At 37.0% G+C, this 19847-nt stretch overlaps 1 protein-coding gene across 2 annotated transcripts in view; it reads left to right on the plus strand.

Annotated features, from left to right (window-relative positions):
* Positions 1–19847, plus strand: part of SNTG1 (syntrophin gamma 1) — a 1042376-nt gene that overhangs the window by 794028 nt on the left and 228501 nt on the right. For both annotated transcript variants that reach the window (XM_037803436.1, XM_037803438.1), the window contains exons 9-10: positions 8109–8211; positions 19659–19741. In XM_037803436.1, coding sequence (XP_037659364.1) covers positions 8109–8211; positions 19659–19741 — 186 coding nt within the window. The remainder of the gene's footprint in view (positions 1–8108; positions 8212–19658; positions 19742–19847) is intronic.

Genomic DNA, 19847 nt, shown 5'->3' on the forward strand with positions numbered 1-19847 from the left:
AGGATGAGCATTTTCTTTTTTGTATTTATTTCTTTTCTGGAATAATGAAAATGTTCTAAAACTTGAAAAAAAAATTGTGCTGATGGATGCACAGCTGTATGACGGTACCATGGGCAATTGATAGTATACTTTGGATCTTTGGATAATTATATGATATGTGAACAATTTCAATAAATTAAACTAAAAAAAAACAATAAAGTAAGAAGACATTACTTTAAAAAAAAGAATAAAATACTTAGTAATAAATTTAACCAAGCTGGTGAAGGACTTGTACCCTGAAATCTATAAAATACTGTTGAAACAAAGGAAAGAAGACCAAAATAAATGGCAAGATATCCCACATCCATCAATAGAAAGATTTAATATTATTAGGATGCAAATATTACCTAGAGAAATTTATAGATTCAATGAAATTCTTATCAAAATCCCAGCAGCTTTTTCTTCAGAAATGGAAGAGCCAAACCTCAAATTCACATGGAAACACAATTAGCCCCAAATAATGAAATAGATACTGCAAAGAGAGAAGAAAGTATCACTGTATTAGTTAGGGTTCTCTAGGGAAACAGAATCAACAAGAGATATCTATAAACATAAAATTTTATACAAGTGTCTTACATAACTGTGGGTATTCATGAGTCCATATTCTGTAGGGCAGGGAGCAAACTGGCAACTCCAATAAAGATGTTCAATGAACTCCCCAGGCAGTGAACTGGCAACTTCAATGAACATGTTCAATGAGCTCCTCAGGAAATGAACTGGCAACTTTGATGAACTCCTCAGGAAATGCTTTGCTGTTTAGCGAAAGAAGTGAAGTTTCTCTACCTGCCTTGCTTAAAAGTCCTCTGCTGATTGGATTAAATCCAGCTCATTGCATTCTCTCATTGTGAAGGACATGCCTTCTGGTTTATTAACCAGCCAAAAATGTCCTTGCAGTAATGGTTAGGCCAGTGCTTGCTTGATCAGACACCTGGGCACTATCACCTAGTCAAGTTGACACATGAACCTAACCTTCACAGTCCACCCCTTGTCAACTTTGCAGTTATATACATCATCTTAAATCATGATTTATCTCTAAGTAGAGAAAAGTAACACGTATGTATTTTGCCTGACAATACTCCACTGTCCTGTGTACAACTGGAAACACACTAAATCTCTGCAGAATTGGATGTGAGTCCTTGGGTGCCATTAAATCTTAAAATTGATTTCCTTTTACTTAAATATCATAATAAAACAAAGAGGAAATATCCATGCTGTCATAGTCCTTCCTTCTGTAACTGGCCACATGGCTGTAGTTCATACTTATCACTACATTCTTCCACTACCCATTCCACTTCAACTGGCCATGGTTCTTTGCCTGGAGGGGTGAACGAAACCTTCATTCCTGTAGTTTCTTGGCCATTGGTGGTCCTGCATGGATTCAGTTGTTGCAGTTTTTTATTAGCTTTAATCATAGGATATGGTAGTACTAAGAGATGCCATAGGGAAACTCCTGTATGCCAGGAAAACTCTTCTTTACCTCCATTCTGTAACTGCACTGAAATTCACCCTTGATAGTCGGGATCAATCACCCCAGCCAGTACAGTAATCCCCTTCCTTGTCTGTTGATTTAGTGGCATAAAAAGCCCAAAGAGACAGGTGGCAGTCTTAACTTCCAGTTCAATGGAATTATTGTTGTGTTTCCTGGAGGGTTGGAAGCATGCCTCCTTTAGAACTAAGACTTGTAGACCAGCAGAGCTTAAGCTTGTAGGGAGAGAAAGCAAAAATTTTCCTAGTGGATCACTAGGAGTGATAGTGAGTGGTGCCACCCCTGTTTTCACCCCTTGATTCCTGGACCCATGAATCCTGGCTGTGGGAGAAACAGCACCTTAGAGTGGATGCTGATTCAGAGTTCACACAGCCTACTGGAGAACACTGCCCCAACCCTGCAAGGTATTGCCACCTAGTTGGTGCTGTACTTGAGTCTTCAACAGGCCATTTCACTGTTTTATCAACTCAGCTGCCTCTGGATGATGGGGCACATGGCAAGACCAGATAATTCCATGAGCACGTGCCCATTCCCTCACTTCATTTGGTGTGAAGTGGGTTCCTTTGTCAAAAAGCAATGCTGTGTGGAAAACCATGATGTTGGATAAGGCATTCTGTAAGTCCACAGATGGTAGTTTAGGCAGAAGCATTTCATGCAGGGAAGGCAAACCCATATCCAAAGTATGTGTCTATTCCAATAAGAACAAATTGCTGCCCCTTCCGTGATGGAAGTGGTTCAATTTATTCAACCTGCCACCAGGTAGCAGGCTGATGCATCCAGGAATGGTGCCATATCAGGGACTGAGTGTGGGTCTCTGCTGCTGGCAGCTTGGGCAATCAGCAGTGGCTGTGGCAGATCAGCCTTGGTGAGTGGGAGTCCAGGTTGCTGAGCCCATGCATAATCTCCATCCCTACCCCTATGACACTTTGTTCATGAGCCCATTGGGCAATGACAGGAGTTGCTGGGGAAAGAGAGTGATTGGTACCCACCAAACAGGTCATATTATCCACTTGGTTATTAAAATCTTCTTCTGCTGAAGTCACCCTCTGGTGAGCATTCTCATGGGACACAAATATCTTCATGTTTTTTACTCACTCAGAAAGGTCTATACACATACCTCTTCCCCAGACTTCTTTGTGACCAATTTTCCAATTATGTTCCTTCTAAGTCCCTGACCATCCAGCCAAACCATTAGCAATGGCCCATGAATCAGTATAAAAATGCACCTCTAGCCAGTTCTCCTTTCCAATCAAAGTGAACAACCAGCTGCATTGCTCCAAGTTCACCACTGTCCTTCAGGGACATCCCAGAAAGGGGCTGTCCACTTTCAGGTGGTGCCTGCATATCATGCAGAACCCTCTGCAAACCAGGCCTGAGTTTTTTCTTCCTCAGTCAACTGATTATAAAGAACTCCCCAATATGCCACAGCTGTGGGCTGGGAAAGAGAAGGTAATGTGGCAGGACTGGAGACCATGGGCATTTGGGCCACTTCCTCATGTAACTTACTTGTGTCTCATATATACCATTTCCATTTTATGATGGAGTGCTGCTGTGCATGCCATATTTTATGGTTTAGTGGGTAGGACAACACCCAGCTCAAGATAGGTAACTCAGGTCTCACGGTAATTTGGTGGCCTATGGTTAAGTGTTCTCTCTCTACTAAGTCCCAACAGCAGGCCAAAAGCTGTTTCTCAAATGGAGAGTAGTTATCTGCAGAGGATGGCTTTACTCCAAAATCCTAAGGGCCTGCATTGTGATTCTCCAATAGGAGCCTGCCAAGGGCTCCAAACAGTATATCTATTTGCCACTGACACTTCCAGCACCATTGGATCAGCTGGATCATAGGGTCCAAGTAGAAGAGCAGTTTGCACAACAGCCTGGATCTCTTGCAGAGCCTCATCTTTTTCTGGTCCCAACTCAAAACTAGTAGTTTTTATGGTCACTCGGTAAATGGGCCAGAGTAGCACATACAAATGAGGAATATGTTGTCTCCAAAATCCAAAGAGTCCAGCTAAACATTGTGCCTCTTTTTTGGTCATCGGGTGTGTGGGCAGATGCAGCAGCTTATCCTTCACCTTAGAAGGGACATCTTGACATGGACCACACCACTGGACACCTAGAAATTTTACTGAGGTGGAAGTCCTCTGTATTTTTGTTGGATTTATCTCCCATCCTCTGACACACAAATACCTTACCAACAAATCTAGAGTGGTTGCTACTTCTTGCTCACTAGGTCTAGTCAACATGATATTTATCAATATAATGGAACAGTATGATGTCTTGTGGGAGGGAGAAACAATCAATTTCCCTGCAGACAATGTTATAACATAGGGCTGGAGAGTTGATATACCCCTGTGGTAGCACAGTGAATGTAAACTGCTGGCCTTGCCAGCTGAATGCAAACTGTTTCTGGTGGGCCTTACTAACAGCAATTGAGGAAAACAAACAAACAAACAAACAAAAAAACATTTACTAGACCAATAGCTGCATACCAGGTAACAGGGGATGTGTTGATTTGCTCAAGCAATGATACCATATCTGGAACAGCAGCTGCAATTGGTTAAGCTTACAATAATCTGCTGTCATCTTCCAAGACCCATCTGATTTCTGCACAGGCCAAACAGGAGAGTTAAATGGGGATGTGGTGGGAATCACAACCCCTGCCTCCTTCAAGTCCTTAAGAGTGGCATTAACTCTTCAGTCTCTTCAGGGATCTGGCCCACTCTCAATACCAAGTTGTGTTAGTTAGCATTCTCTAGGGAAATGCTAGCTTCTTTTGGTTTATTAACCAGCCACAAATATCCTTGCATTAACAGGCCAGTGCCTGCTTGACCAGACACCTGGGTACTATCACCTGATCAAGTTGACACATGAGCCTAACCATCACAATCACACTTCCTGATTTCAAAGCATAATAGAAAGCCACAGTAATGGTAGTCATATAGCCTATACATACATTGCACAGAAAAACAGTTGATATTTTTAATATTCCTTGGAATTTTGACAAAGATAATACAGGTCATCTGAAAATAGGGGCAATTTTGTTTCTTCCTTTCTAAACTTTGTGCCTTCTCTTCTTCCTTTCTAATCTTTGTGACTTCTGTCTTTATTCCTTTTTCTTACCTTATAGCTCCTAGTTAGGACTTCTAGTACTCAGTTGAGTAGCAGTGGTGAAAATGGATAGTGTTATCTTGCTCCTAATCTTTAAATCTGCCATTTTTATTATTTATTTTATGTTTGTTGAATAAGAATTTCATTCATTTGTTTTCTTTTTCCCTGCCTTCCTGTGGGTTATTTGTAAAAAAAAAAAAAAAAAAAAATATATATATATATATATATATATATATATATATATATATATATATATTCATCTTTAGTCTTCTTTAGTATATCTTTTTGCATATAAATTTGTGGATTCTTTAGATATTATGTTATATATATAAACATAGCATCATAGTCTACTGATGTCATTGTTTACCAGTTCTACATGAGTGTAGATACCTTACTTCTTGTTACAGTTCTTTACCCTCCCTGTTTATAATTTAAAATTTAATTACTTAAATTTTCCTCTACATGCATGTAAAACTACATCAGTTTTTAATTTTTGCTTAAACTATCAAACAAATTAGAAAACAAAGGAGGAAAAGAAAGTCTATTTGTTACTTATACTCTGCTTTTTTTTTTTTTTTTTCATTTGTCACTACTTCCTCCTAATGTTCCAAGTTTCCTTATTTATTGTTTCTTTACTTTTTAGAGAACTTTAGCTACTCATTTATGGTATTTATGGTATTTCTGTTGTATATGCTATCCCTTAATTTTCTTACATCTGAAAAATTTCTTGATTCCCTCTTCTTTTCTGACCAATGTTTTCACTGGATATAGTGTTGTAGGTTAATAAATTTTTTTTTTTTTCAGCTCAGGAAAAAATGTTCCACTTCCTTCTCTTTACTATTTCAACCATCTTTAGATGAGAATTCATTGCCTTTCATACTGTTGTTCTCCTATAAGTTATGTATCTTTTCTACCTGATTGCTTTCAAGAATTTTCCTTTCCTTTAGTTTTCAGTACTTTAATTATGATGTGTCTTGGTGTCAGTTTCTTTGGGCATATCTTTTTGGGGGTTGCTAGCCTTCTTGATTCTGTGGGCTTTTATGTCTTTTGCCTTATTGGGGAAGGTTTTTTCCATTTTTTCTTTAAATAGTCCTTCATGCCCACTCTCTCCTATCTTGTGGGATTCTGATAATATAGTTTTATATTTTTGTTACCATCCAACAGTCAACTAAAGATTTGCTTTTTCCCTACATTTTCTCTGTTGTTTGCTCAATGATTCTATCTTCTCCCATAACCACTCCATTACTGAGTCAGTCCAGAATTTTTTAAATAACATTATCATATCTATTCTTTCCATTTGATTCTTCTTAATAATTTGTACTTACTTGCTTAGTTCCTATTTTTTTTTTGTTGCTGTTGTTTGAAGAGGATTTACATTTGCTTTAAAAACCTATTTATTAGGTTTCTTTAAAAGCCTTTTCAGATTATTCCAACATGTCATATATCTCATTGTTGGTGCTAGTAGACTGACTTTTTCATTCAAAAATAGTGATTTTCCTGGTTCATATAATGGCATGTGATTTTTTTTTTTTTTTTTTGTATTGTATCCTGGTCATTTTGCTATTAGGTTAGGAGATCTGGGTCTTATTTGAGATGTTTTTTGTTTTGTTCTGTTTTGTTTTGTCTTTTTTTGTTTTATTGCAATCTTTTATTATACATTCAACCTCTCTAGATTTTTAGCATGCACTTCCCATCTAGTTCAATGGGCTGTGGTTCCATTGACAATCTAATTTCTGATCACATTGGATACCATTTTGTCCTGTTTGGTATATCTTATGCCACTGGGGTTTCCAGTGTTCTCTGCCAATACTGCTTTTTTTGGGGGTAGGGGGCTTCCTCAGGCCACCACCCCTGATGCCAACAAGTGGGGAAGAAGTCCTTTGTCCACTGATGATTAGGGGGGCTTCCTGAGGATGAGGGGGCATGGTGATGGTCCTTTGGGGACTGCTACTTGTGGCAGGATCATACTTGCTGTTGCTGCTCTGCAGTGTAGTGTCTCTGTGAAGAGGAGGATAGTCTCAGCCCATAGGGACACGGAGGGTTTCTTGGTTTAGCACTTTTGTTTGGGATCCCCAATCATATAGTGTCTTTGGCAGGAAGGGAGGGTTATGGCATGATCTCCATTGCTGGTGTATGCAGCAGATTGAGAACTCTCAGATCCAGCAGGAAGGAGAGGTCTCCCCTGGACATGTGTTGTCACCAGAATTTCTGAACTGTCCTCTTTGCCAGTCCTGGTTCTTCTGATTTGCCTGGTTTGGTGGGCTTCCTTTCAATTCAGAAGTGGGGTCAGCCTGGTGGGATGTCTTCTGTTGTAGATCTGGAAGACCCTGGCTTGGCTGTCTCCTTCTGCTGTGTGTTGGAGTATGACACTGTGTTGATGTGCCATCAACAAATCCTCGGGTCCTTCACCATTTTTCCCCTTCATTCCTGTTTTCCTTTGGTTGGCTCTTGCATTTTTTCCAGGGTTTATAGTTGTACTTAATAGGGAGGCACAGATAAGGATGAATCTGTGTTATCTTGTCAGGACCAGAATTCATTAGACATTGTTTTGTTGTTGTCATCATTCTAATTTTGTTTTAAAATTTTATTGTGGTAACATATATATACAGCACATTTCCTATTTTAACCTTTTTTAAGTAAACAACTCAGTGGTGTGAGGTATATTTGCAATGTTGTATTACCATCTCCACCATTCATTACCAAAACTTTTCTATCACCCCAAACAGAAGTTCTACATTGTTTTGCTAGGCAATTCTTTGATAACTTGAAGTTGGTAAATTTTTTGCTATGTTTGATAGCAAGTTATATTTCACACTTAATAATTGCTTTTTTGTTAATCATTTTAAAATCTTCCCTTAATTTGTATGGTGTTGAAACATTACAAATATATTTACATTTTTTTTCCAGTTATGTTCACTGAAAATATCTCCACAGGTGTACTTTTTAAAATGTTGCTAATATTTTTCTTGATATAATTTGGGGAGTAATTGACCTCTTTTAATTGCTAGAACTAAACTCACTAATTCTAGAATCTTAAAAGTGTTATAAGTTTTTGGTAATAACAGACTCCATCATCACTTAAGATTTTCAGGAAAAGGGAAAAGTACTCAATGGTAACAGGACAATAATGCCTATTTCTATTTTTCAAAAATGTTTCAGTGATTTATGGTCAATTTTATGTAATAAGAATTAGGACTCTTGTTAACATCTGCATGGTCATTCAATCATATCTTCAAAGCTTAACCAATTTTCTGGTGCATAAAAAATGATAAATTTAGAAAGATCTCAAGAAGTATGAATTGAAGATAAAGTAATTATATTCCTGCACATTAGGTAACTTATTTGCTTTATATTCTTGGCCACTAGGGAAAAAATGGGAGCTGGAAATGGCAACCAATCATTTTATGATTTCATAATCATATGTAAAATTTTGCAAACATAGTGACAATGATGTCATTTTTATTATTTTTAGGTTCAAGTTCTTCGGAATGCTGGAGAAGAAGTGACCCTAACTGTGTCATTTTTAAAAAGATCACCTGCTTTCCTCAAACTTCCATTGAATGAAGATTGTGCATGTAAGCATTTATGAAGAGTTAATAAGATGTTCATATTATCAATTTTCCTTTCTAAACCATTATTTTCTGACAATGATTGGTCATTTCTTTATACAGCAGGATTTTTGCCTGAATATAAAAATTTTTATATCACAAATTGCTCCATTAGACCCTTTGAAAAGGGAACAGATGCTATCTTTTGTCAGAATATATTCATCACATTTAAAGTGATTTCCAACCTTAAGATCAGAGAATCATTATTAATTTTTAAAGTCATATCGTATCAAATATATTCACTTTTAGTCTCCATAAAATTCATTCATAATATTTAGTGAATATTATGAATAACAGAAAATGACATATTCCTTTTTCTACTGGACTTATTAAACAAGGATTGCCTCTTAAGTTGCTCCAATGAGAATAGGAAGATTGTGGGAACCACTCACCTAAGTAGAAATGTGGTAATTTACATGGGAGCTACTTGAAAATTTCTGGATCAATTTTGAGATATTTTTCTTTTCTCAAATAAGGTATATCATCTGATCAATAATTTTGCTAAAGCAAATGAAAGGACACATTATTTAACTGAGGCATACTATACATGCATTTTAATGCAAAGATCTTAAATTTACAATTAGATCAGTTTCGACAAATGCATAGTTGCTCAATCCACACTCCTACAAAGCAAAGGAACATGTCTTTGTTCTTCTTCCCAGTAAATCATAACCCCATGGGAAAACAACAAACAAACAAAAAAAAGCATTATTTAGTTTCTATGATCACAAATTACTTTTGCCTCTTCTAGGACTTTATACAATGGAGTTGCACTGAATTTACATTTCTATGTCTTTGTCTTCATTTTTGCACGATGTGTTTGAGATTCACCCATGTTACATATATCAATTGTTTGCATTAATATTATATTTTATTCCATTATATGAATATATTAAAGTGTGTTAATCAATTCACCTGTTGATAGACACCTGAGCTATTTCCAGTATTTTTCTCTTATGAATAAAGCTGTTATGAAAAATCTTGTACAAGGCATCATATATGTATTTGGTTACAATAAATAAATACATAGTAGAATTGCTGAGTAGGAAGAGATATGTATAACTAAATTGTTAATAAACTGACAAACATATTTCCAAAGTGGCATGCTTTAAACTACCTTCCATTTTCCACCCCAGCAATGAATGAGAGTTCTGGTTGCCACCATTCTTTCCAAAATTTGATAAAGTTCTTTTAAGCCATTCTATTGAGTAGGTAATGGTATCTAATTTGTGTTTCTGTTATGACTAAAGCTGCTAAGGTTTACTTATTGGACATTTTAAAAAATATCTTCTTTTATAAAGCACCTGCTCAAGTATTTTGTTATATTTGCATGTTTTTTTAAATTATTAAATATCAGGAGATTTAAAATATTTTGTATATTAATCTTTTGTCATATATATATATATATAGATAGATAGATAGATAGATAGATAGATACACTGTAAGTATTTTCTCCTACTCTGTGGATAAATTTTTACCTAAGGGTATCCTTTGACAACCAGAAGTTTTTAATTTCAATAAAGTCCAATTTACCATTTTGTCATTATTTTTCTTACTGTATATGGTTATTGCTATCTATATCTTCTCTAAGAAATATTTGCCTACCACAAGGTCACAGAGATATTATGCTGCTTTTCTAGAGCCTTTATAACTTTAACTTTTATATTTAAGTAAATAATCTGTTATATTAAATCTTTCTGCGTGTGAAGTGGAAATCAAGATTTTAAATGTAGATGTGCGTGCACACACACACACACGTAATATGTATTTCCATGTATTCCGGAATCATTTATGGAATTTTTTTCTTTCTTTATTCAACTGTGCTAAGGCCCAGTTAAATTTTATTTGAATAAAAAAAAACATGCTTGGTTCTATTGCAATGCATCTTCTTATATATATTAATTTATGTGTCTATTCTTTGACCAAAACCACCCGGTTGATTACTGTAGCATTATAATAGGCCTTGAAGTCAGAAAAACAGGATAGGTTCTCCAAATTTGTATTTTTTCAAGATTGGTAATTCCACATCATTCACATTAGCTTCATGTGTTAGAAATGTAGATCTTAAATGCAAAAACATTTAAGAAATAAGATGTTAAATTTATTTATAAGAATTTTTATTCTAATGCAAATGGTATTTTAAAAATTTCATTTTTATTGATAGTGTACAGAAATACAATATATTTTTACGTATTGACATATTCTGCTTATTTTATTAATTATAATCAGGATTTAATACATTTTAAAACATTTTCTACATACACAATTATGCCACCTGCAAATAAACACAGTTTTTTCTTCTTTTCAATCTATACTTCTTTTTTTTTCCTTTTCTGTCTTTATTTATTTTTTGGAAATAAATTCAAAGTTATAGGAACAGTTGCATAAACAATACTAACCCCATACAAAGAATTCCATCATACCCTGACCCCCCTCCCCCAATAGCTCAATCCATCAACCTTAACATGCTGTCACATCGCTATTTCTTTCCCTCCCTCCCTATCTATCATCCATTATCTATTGCTCTGTCTTCTGAACATATGAGGGCTAGCTGCACACATCCTTGAACATGCAATATAATTCATGTATACACTTCCCATGAACAAGAACATTCTTTTATACTATCCCATTAAGAGCAGCTAATAAGTACAAGAGATTCAACAATGATACAAAGCTTACATTCTGTATTTCCTTTACCTTATGTCTCAACTGTGTCCCTTTGAGCCACCTGTCCTCTATCCTCCAATCCCATCCAAGTTCTTCCTTGGCATTCAATCATCATCTATTTAGACTGTCTTTTTTTTTATTTTTGCTTTTATTTTTTTTAGTTGTGGAGACATATATACAGCCTAAATCTTCCCATTCCATCCCCTCCCTAGCCTTCCATTAGTGGGATTAATCACCTTTAGAATGTTGTAATGCTCTTTCCCACCATCCATTACTAGAAATTTCCCTTCACCTCAAACAGCAACTCCACCCTCATTTCTTAACTCCCCATTGCCCCTTCCCCCATTTCTCTTAACCCAAACTCTACATTTCATCTCTATGGTTATATTCTCTGATAATTACTTTGTGTTTGCTGTTGGGGTTAAAATTAACCTCTTAAATCCATATCAATCTTGTTTTCCTTTGATACCACCTTCACTTCAATAGGACACATAAACTATGTTCTTATACTCCTCCATTCTCCCACCTTTATATAGTTGTCTAAAATTACATATTTTACATTGAGTTCAAAACTACTGATTTGTCATTAGAGTTTGTGTAATTTATATCATGTAGGAAGTAAATAGTGGAGTTACAGTTCAAAAATTATTGACTTCTATTTGTATTCCATTGTGGTTGGAGAATGTGTTTTGAGTATATTCAATTTTTTTTTGTTTATTTCTTGGGGCTTGTTTTATGTCCCAGCTTATGTTCCCTTCTGGAGAAAGATCCATGATTACCAGAGAAAAATGAGTGTACTGGTGGTTTGGCATGTAAGGTACTATATATATTTCTGTTAAAATTCTCTGTGTCTCTTTCTCCTTTCTGTTGTTTCTCTGTTGGTAGGGCTCCCTTTAGAATCTGAAGTAGGGCAGGTCTTTTATTGGCAAAGTCTCTCAACATTTGTTTGTCTGTGAAAAATTTAAGCTCTCCCTCAAATTTGAAGGAGAGTTTTGCTGGATAAAGTATTCTTGGTTGGAAATTTTTCTCTCTCAGAATTTTAAATATGTCATGCCACTGCCTTCTTGCCTCCATGGTGGCCACTGAGTAGTCACAACTTAGTCTTATGTTGTTTCCTTTGTATGTGGTGAATTGCTTTTCTCTTGCTGCTTTCAGAACTTGCTCCTTCTCTTTAGTATTTGAGAGTCTGATCAAAATATGTCTCAGAGTGGGTTTTTTGGATTTATTCTATTTGGAGTTCGCTGGGCATTTATGCTTTGTGTATTTATATTATGTAGAAGGTTTGGGAAGTTTTCCCCAACAATTTCTTTGACTACCCTTTTAGATCTTTACCCTTCTCTTCCACTTCTGGGACACCAATGAGTCTTAAGTTTGGATGTTTTATTTTATCTATTGTTTCCCTGAGATCTATTTCAATTTTTTTTGATTTTTTTCTCCATTCTTTCTTTTGTTCTTTCATTTTGTGTTCTGTGGACTTGTAGGACACTGAGACTGTTCAGCTTCCTCTAGTCTTGTATTGTGAATATCCAGAGTCTTTTCAATTTGGCCAACAGTTTCTTTTATTTCCATAAGATCTTCTGTTTTTTTATTTACTCTTGCAATGTCTTCTTTATGCTCTTCTAGGGTCTTCTTTATGTCACTTATATCTTGGGCCATGGTCTTATTGATGTCCTTTAAATCCTTTGCCATGTTTTCGTTCCTTGATTGTGTTACTTTGATTAATTCTGTGAGGAACTTTGTTTTTTCTGATAACTTGATTTGTGTGTTTGCAGTTGGATTCTCCATATCGTCTGGTTTTATCATATGCATTGAGATCTTCTGTTGTTTTTGGCCTCTTGGCATTTGCTCTGCTCGACAGGGTTCTTTCAATTTGTAAAAATAAAACTATCTAATTTTTCAGAAACACAGTTTGGTGGTGTACACTTTCTCTAACTAACCAGCAGATGGCGCCTGTGAGTCACCTATACTTCTCAAGTCAGTTCTCCACCTTGAGGTGTGTGGGGAAATGATTCTTGTGGGATCCAGCCGGAGAACTCAGCCTGGGTGTGTTGCTGGAGCTGTCCGCCCTGAATGCGGGGTGCTTGTACAGGTGGCCAGGGAGGAAGGACAGCTTTAATATTCAAATCCCCCAGGTTCCCGGAGATTCAAGGCTGCCGCAAGAGTCTAAGCCTTCATTTCATTTCAGCTCCAGACCCTCTCTCTCGTTGTCCCACAAACCACCGGACTTGGCATAGTGTCCCTGGGTTCTCCAAGTGGGTCCCCCTGCCCAGCTGCGATCCTCCAGGACCTCTGCCGAGGGAATGCCGTGCTACGTCACCAGTGCACGCTGTCCCTCAAGGGAAGCCCCAGGCTGCTGGGCTACATCACCAGTGCATGCCGTCCCTCAAAGGAAGCCCTGGGCCACCAGGCCGTGCCGGCTCGCTTTCAGCCTGATGCAAAAATGGCCGAACAGGGTGTCTCCACACCTCCCTCCTCGCACAGTTCCTCCTTTCAGCTCTGGGACAACTGGTGGTGCTCTGGGCTGTGGGCACGGCCCCGGGCAGGAGTTTATCCAGCCCTCCCGGGAGTCAGCTGCTAGCCTCGGGGTTTCTTTCGGCTTCTGGCTCTCCCCTCCATTCCCCCGGCCCCAGGGATATCTGCAGCCGGCTATCTTCCAGGCCAGACCCTGAGAGGCCAGCCCAGCCCCCTCTTGATGTGTTTTACTGTGTGGTTCCCAGAATTGCAGATGCAGCCACTCCTGAGTTTTTCCCTTTTATTATTATTTTTTTAATTAAAAGAGCCCTTCGGTCTCCAGATGCCAAACCCTGGCTTCCCCAGATCTCTGCGCCGGTGCGGGACTTCCAGCCAGCTTACTCACTCATTTCAGAATGCAGACTCCCGGTTTCACCAAGTATACAGTCCCTGGGAACTAGCAGATCTCGTCCAGCTGGTGCATCGCTGTAACTGGTATTCTGGTGTTATCTAGTGTTTCTCACGGACGTGTCCCTTTGTCCTGTCTCACCTAGCTGCCATCTTAGTTTCTCCCGCAATCTATACTTCTTTTATTCCTATTTTTTCTTATTGCAATGGCTGGGATTACCAGTAAACTGTTGAATAAATGTTGAGAACAGATATCATGGTATTTTCCTGACATGAAGGCCAAAATGCCCAGCCTTTACCATTATGTACGAAATTAGCTGTAGGTGGTCACTGATGCCCTTTATCAGGTGGAGGAAATATCCTTCTATTACTAGATTATCTAGTTGTTCTTGTTTGTTTTTTTTAATAACATCAATTAATTTTGATTGTCAAAACTTTTTTCTCTATGTCCATTAGGAAGTTCTTTTCTTTCTATTTTTTGTTCCGTTAATATTTTGGCATTTTATTGCTTTTTCAATGCCAAACAAAACTTGCATTCCTAGGGTAAATTCCATTAGATCATGAAGTATTATATACTTTTTATATTTTATAGTATTCCATCTGCTAATAATTGTTTAAGAAATTTTCTCTATATTCATCTGTACTTTTCTTTTGTTGTAATGTTTTAGTAGAATTTTGGTATCAGGGTTGTGGGGTTGTACCTCCTCCTTTATTTCCAGAAACAAATTTATTCTTTCTTACATTAATGAAGGAATATGCAGAAAAGCATTCGGAGCCTAGAAGTATAATTGTGGGTAGCTGTTCTGGTTTTTGGAAGGAATTTAATCTCTTTGTGAATGTAGGGTTTTTTTGAATATTCTTTTTGTTTTGTGGCATTTTTGGTAGGTTTTTTTTTCAAATATCAATCCATTTCAACTAAGTTAATTTATTTGCATAAAGCTTTTCATCAAAAGCTTTCATTATTCCTTTTAATCTCTGGTGTTTTTTAATGACCCACTCCCACACCCACCATTTTTTAGGCCTATTATTGATACTGTGTTTTTTCTCTTTTTCTGGGTCCTTCTTGCTATGAATTTACTTATGTTACTAATCTTTCTAAAAACCCACTTATGTATTTATTAATTTTCCTGATTATTTTCTGTTTTCTATTGGTTGATTTCTACTTTTATTTTTAAATATTTCTGTCTTTTATTTAGTTTGTTTCAATTTGCTCTTCCATTTCTAATTCTTACAATTGAAGCAAAGATAATCGAGTTTAAGTCTATCTTTTTTCTATCATATACATTTAAATATTTAAAATTTCACTCAAAAAATACCTTAGATGCATTTTATAGAATTTGTTAGATTGTGTTTTCATTATTTCAGTTCAAAAGTTCAGTAAGTTTTAAAACAATAAGTATATACATTAAAAATATTGTCTCATGACAAATGCAGATGAAATTTAAAAGAAAATGCAGCTGAAGAATGGTTTAAGAATGGAAAAAATATTTATTCAGGCTAATTTAGCAAGAAAGTTTATGATCTCCTTCTTAGCACAGGAAACATACAGGGCATTGAAGTAATAAAAAATGAGAACATAATCACTTATTCTCAGAGTGAGCACATGGATTAATATATTAGGACTGGTATCTTTGACTTATAATGTTTTAATGTAAGTACATTTTTTTAAAAATTTTATTGAGATTGTTCACAAACCATACAATTATCCAAAGATTCAAAGTATAAAATCAATAGCCCACAGTACATTGTGCATATTGTGCATCCATCACCACAATTAATATTTTTCAATTTTTAGAAAATTGTCATTATTCCAGAAAAGAAATAAAGACAGAAAAAAGAAACTCAAATCCTCCCATAACCCTAACCAACCCCCCTCGATTATTGATTCATAGTATTGGTATGATACATTAGTTACTGTTGATGAAAGAATGTTAAAATGCTACTAACTGTAGTATATAGTTTGCAATAAGTATATATTTTTTCCTATACACCCCTCTATTGCTAACTTCTAGTTATAGTGTCATACATTTGCTCTAGTTCATGAGAGAGATTTCTACTATTTGTACAGTTAATCTTGGACATTGTCCACCACAAGATTCACTGTTTTATACATTTCCATCTTTTAACCTCCAACTTTCCTTCTGCTGACATATGTGACTCTGAGCTTACCCTTTCCACCATATTCACAGACCATTAAGCACTCTTAGTCATTCTCACAATGTGCTACCATCACCTCTGTCCCTTTCAAATGTTTAACTTCACCCTAGTTGAACATTCTGCTCATAATGAGCAACTGCTCCCTGTTTTTAGCCCTGTTCTATATCCTGGTAACTTATATTTTATGTCTATGAAGTTATATATTATAACTAGTTCATATCAGTGAGACCCTACAATATTTGTCCATATGCCTCTGTCTTATTTTACTCAATATAGTGCACTCAAGATTTCTTCATCAACTCATTTTTTAAAGATGGCTTTGTTCACACACCATACACCATGTCCTAAGTAAACAATTGATGGTTCCCTGTACAGTCACGTTATTTAAGTATTCAACACCATCACCACTATCTATATAAGGACATCTCCATTTCTTCCACAAAGAAGGAGGAAGAGTCAAAGTGGGTAGAGAGACAAAAGAAAACAAAGAGCGAGGGAAAAAAACCAACATGACACCTAGGAAGTGACAAAAGAAAAGATAGCACTAAACCAAAGTATAATAAAGAGTCAGACAACATCACCAATGCCAAGAGTCCCATATCCCTCCCATATCCCCCGCCATATGCATTTACCTTTGGTATATTGACTTTGTTACATTAAAGGAAACAAAATACAATGTTTCTGTTAATTATAGTCTCTAGTTTGCATTGACTGTATTTTCCCCTAATCCCACCATATTTTTAATACCTTACAATGTTGACATTCATTTGTTCTCTCTCATGTAAAAACATATTTGTACTTTTATCACAATTATTGAGCACCCCAAGTTTCCCTGAGTAATGCAGTCCCAGTCTTTACTTTTCTTCTTTCTTTCTGGTGTCCCACATGCTCCTAACCTTCCTCTTTCAACCATACTCTCAGTCATCTTTGTTCCGTGTACTTACATTGCTGTGCTACTATTTCCCAAAATTGTGTTTCAAACCTCTCACTCCTTTTTTTTCTCCCTATCTTCCTTTAGCATTTCCTGTAGAGCAGGTATCTTTTTCACTAACTCTGTCATTGTCTGTCAGAGAATATTTTAAGCTCTTCCTCAATTTGAAGGACAATTTTGCTGGATATGGGATTCTTGGTTAGTGGTTTTTTCTCTTTGAGTATCATAAATACATCACACCACTTCCTTAAATATATCACACCACTTCTTGCCTCCATGGTTTCTATTGAGAAATCCACACATAGTCTTATCAAGCTTCATTTGTATGTGATGGATAGCTTTTCTCTTACTGCTTTCAGGATTCTTCCTTTATCTTTGTCATTTGGTAATCTGCTTATTAAGTGTCTTGGTATAGGCCTATTCAGATCTATTCTGTTTGGGATATGCTGGACTTCTTGGATTCGTAATTTTATGTCTTTCATAAGAGATGGGAAATTTTCATTGATTATTTCCTCTATTATTGCTTCTGCCCCCTTTCCCTTCTCTTCTCCTTCTGGGGCACATATGACATGTACATTCCTGCATTTCATGTTGTCATTCAATTCCCAGAGATGTTGCTCGTATTTTTCTATTCTTTTCTCTATCTGTTCTTTTGTGTGTAAGCTTTCAGGTGACTTGTTCTCCAGTTCCTGAGTGTTTTCTTCTGCCTCTTGAGATCTGCTGTTATGTTTCCAGTGTGTCTTTCATCTCTTGTGTTGTGCCTTTCATTTCAATAGATTCTGCCAGGTTTTTTCTCAAACTTTCAATTTCTACCTTATGTACACCCAGTGTTTTCATTATATGCGTCATCTCTTTTGCCATATCTTTCCTAAACTTTTTGAATTGATTTAGCATTAGTTGTTTCAATTCCTGTATCTCAGTTGAAGTGTAAATTTTTTCCTTTGACTGGGCCATAACTTTGTTTTTCTTAATGTAGGTTATAGTTTTCTGTTGTCTAGGAAAGTGGTTTCCTTGGTTACCCCAATCAGGTTTTCCCAGACCAGAATGGGCTCAGGTCTCAGAAGGAGGCAGTAGTATTAGGTCTCACTGAGAGTGTATCTTAGAAGATTGAAACACCATTTGAGACTTCAAGCCACTGTGCTTTTCTGCCCAGCAGATGGCACCTGTCAGCCTGCCACTCCAGACTGGTGTAAGGAGGTGTGGCCCATGGCTGTTTTCCCTCAGGCTCTAGGGTCTTGATCTGAATGGAAGGCAGGTAGTAGAGCATGGCACCGGCACCACCTCTTTTCACTTAGGGAAGGTACATCCCCTTGGGAGATATCATTTGCATTCAAATAGTCTCTCTGACTCTGCTATCTCCACCCCTGTCTGGGTCAGAACTCTGGAAATTGAAAATGGTTGAGGCTTTCTCCACTGAGCCAATAAAGGCACAGAACACCCCCCTTCAGGGGGGTGTCTGTGGCCACCCTCAGTTTTGCCTGTCGGCCAGAGAGGTCCTCCAGCTCTTCAAGATCAGTCCTCACCAAAAGCCTCTGTCTACTTGTTGGGGATTTGTAGCTTGTATTGAGCAGTCAACACTTGTTAATTAAAGCCCCACTTGTTACTGGGCTGAAGTATATCCCCTTGTTCAGAGAGTGCTGCTCTCTATCACAGCAAAGTTTTGCAGTTAGGGCTGCCATAGGGGTAGGGGGCTCCTGGCTTGGATCCACAGTTTTTACTTACAGATTTTATGCTGTGATCTTGGGGCATTCCTCCCAATTCAGGTTGGTGTTTGATGAATGGGAAGTCACATTTGTCCCCCCACAGTTATTCCATATTATTTACTAGTTGTTCCTAGTTGTTTATTAGTTGTTCCAAGGGGCATAACCAGCTTCCACTCCTCTCTATGCCTCCATCTTCTTCTGACCAGTTATAGTTGCTGTCACCATCCTGCATCAGTTGCAGTGACCTCATATTTCACACAGTCCTGCTCCCTTCCATTCTCACACAATCTGGGCAATGGCAAAAGCACCCCAAAGTACCGAACTCGGGTGATAATTGGCCTTTCCTCAGGTGAATTCTAAGTATAACATTTTACGTAAAAATTGGAAGTCAATTACATCAATAGCTTATATTTATCAGCATCACAAAAAATAATATCTTTTTTAAAAAAAGCAATGGATTGGAAATCAAGAAAGATGTATTTTAATTCTGACTCTGAAACATACTGAATTGTGCATGCTTTGTAAATCAAAAATATTCTAGACATACGGTTCTTACCTTTAAAAGGAATTATCGATTATTTTTTCATAAGGATCTACTTTGGAGTTGTGCCATTGCTAATGCAAAAAAAATTAGATGCCTTCCATGATGATACTTCCAATTATAGTGCATGCCAACAACCCTTATAAAGACAGAACACATGAAAATATTTCTCTTGTCATGCAGTATTATGGTTCCCAAACATAGGATTTGCCAATTAGTTGAAAAATGACATTAAATGAAAATTTGCAAACAGTCAAACCTGCATGATTGTAAGTATTGTTTAGAAGTGTGAGTGGCTTTGTCGAATGAAACAAAATAATGCTCTTAATAAGGTTGTCTTTTTTCCTTAGAAAGCTGTCATGTTTCTGAACTCAAAGATAAATATCTGTGGGCCTCTGTCTCAGTGCACCAATAACAATTACTTAGCTTATTTGCAACTGTTTGGCTTTGCTTTAAGTAAAATGAAAACTTCCTTTTAGTGCCTGATGTACTTGATATCCCCGATTGTATTCAATGGCCTTCTGACCACTGGGTGTCATGATTTTGTTTCCTGTAGGTGCACCCAGTGACCAGAGCAGCGGGACCTCCTCCCCTCTCTGTGACAGTGGCCTGCATCTCAACTACCACCCCACCAATCCAGTAAGAGGACTGCCGCGTAACTCAGAGTAATGAGGAGATAACATAAAGGGACCCAAGGAGAAGACATATTTACAGTGGGCAAAAATTGCTATTGAATCTGGTTCAT

Source organism: Choloepus didactylus, chromosome 14, assembly GCF_015220235.1.
Source record: "Choloepus didactylus isolate mChoDid1 chromosome 14, mChoDid1.pri, whole genome shotgun sequence".
Taxonomy (NCBI): Eukaryota; Metazoa; Chordata; class Mammalia; order Pilosa; family Megalonychidae; genus Choloepus; species Choloepus didactylus.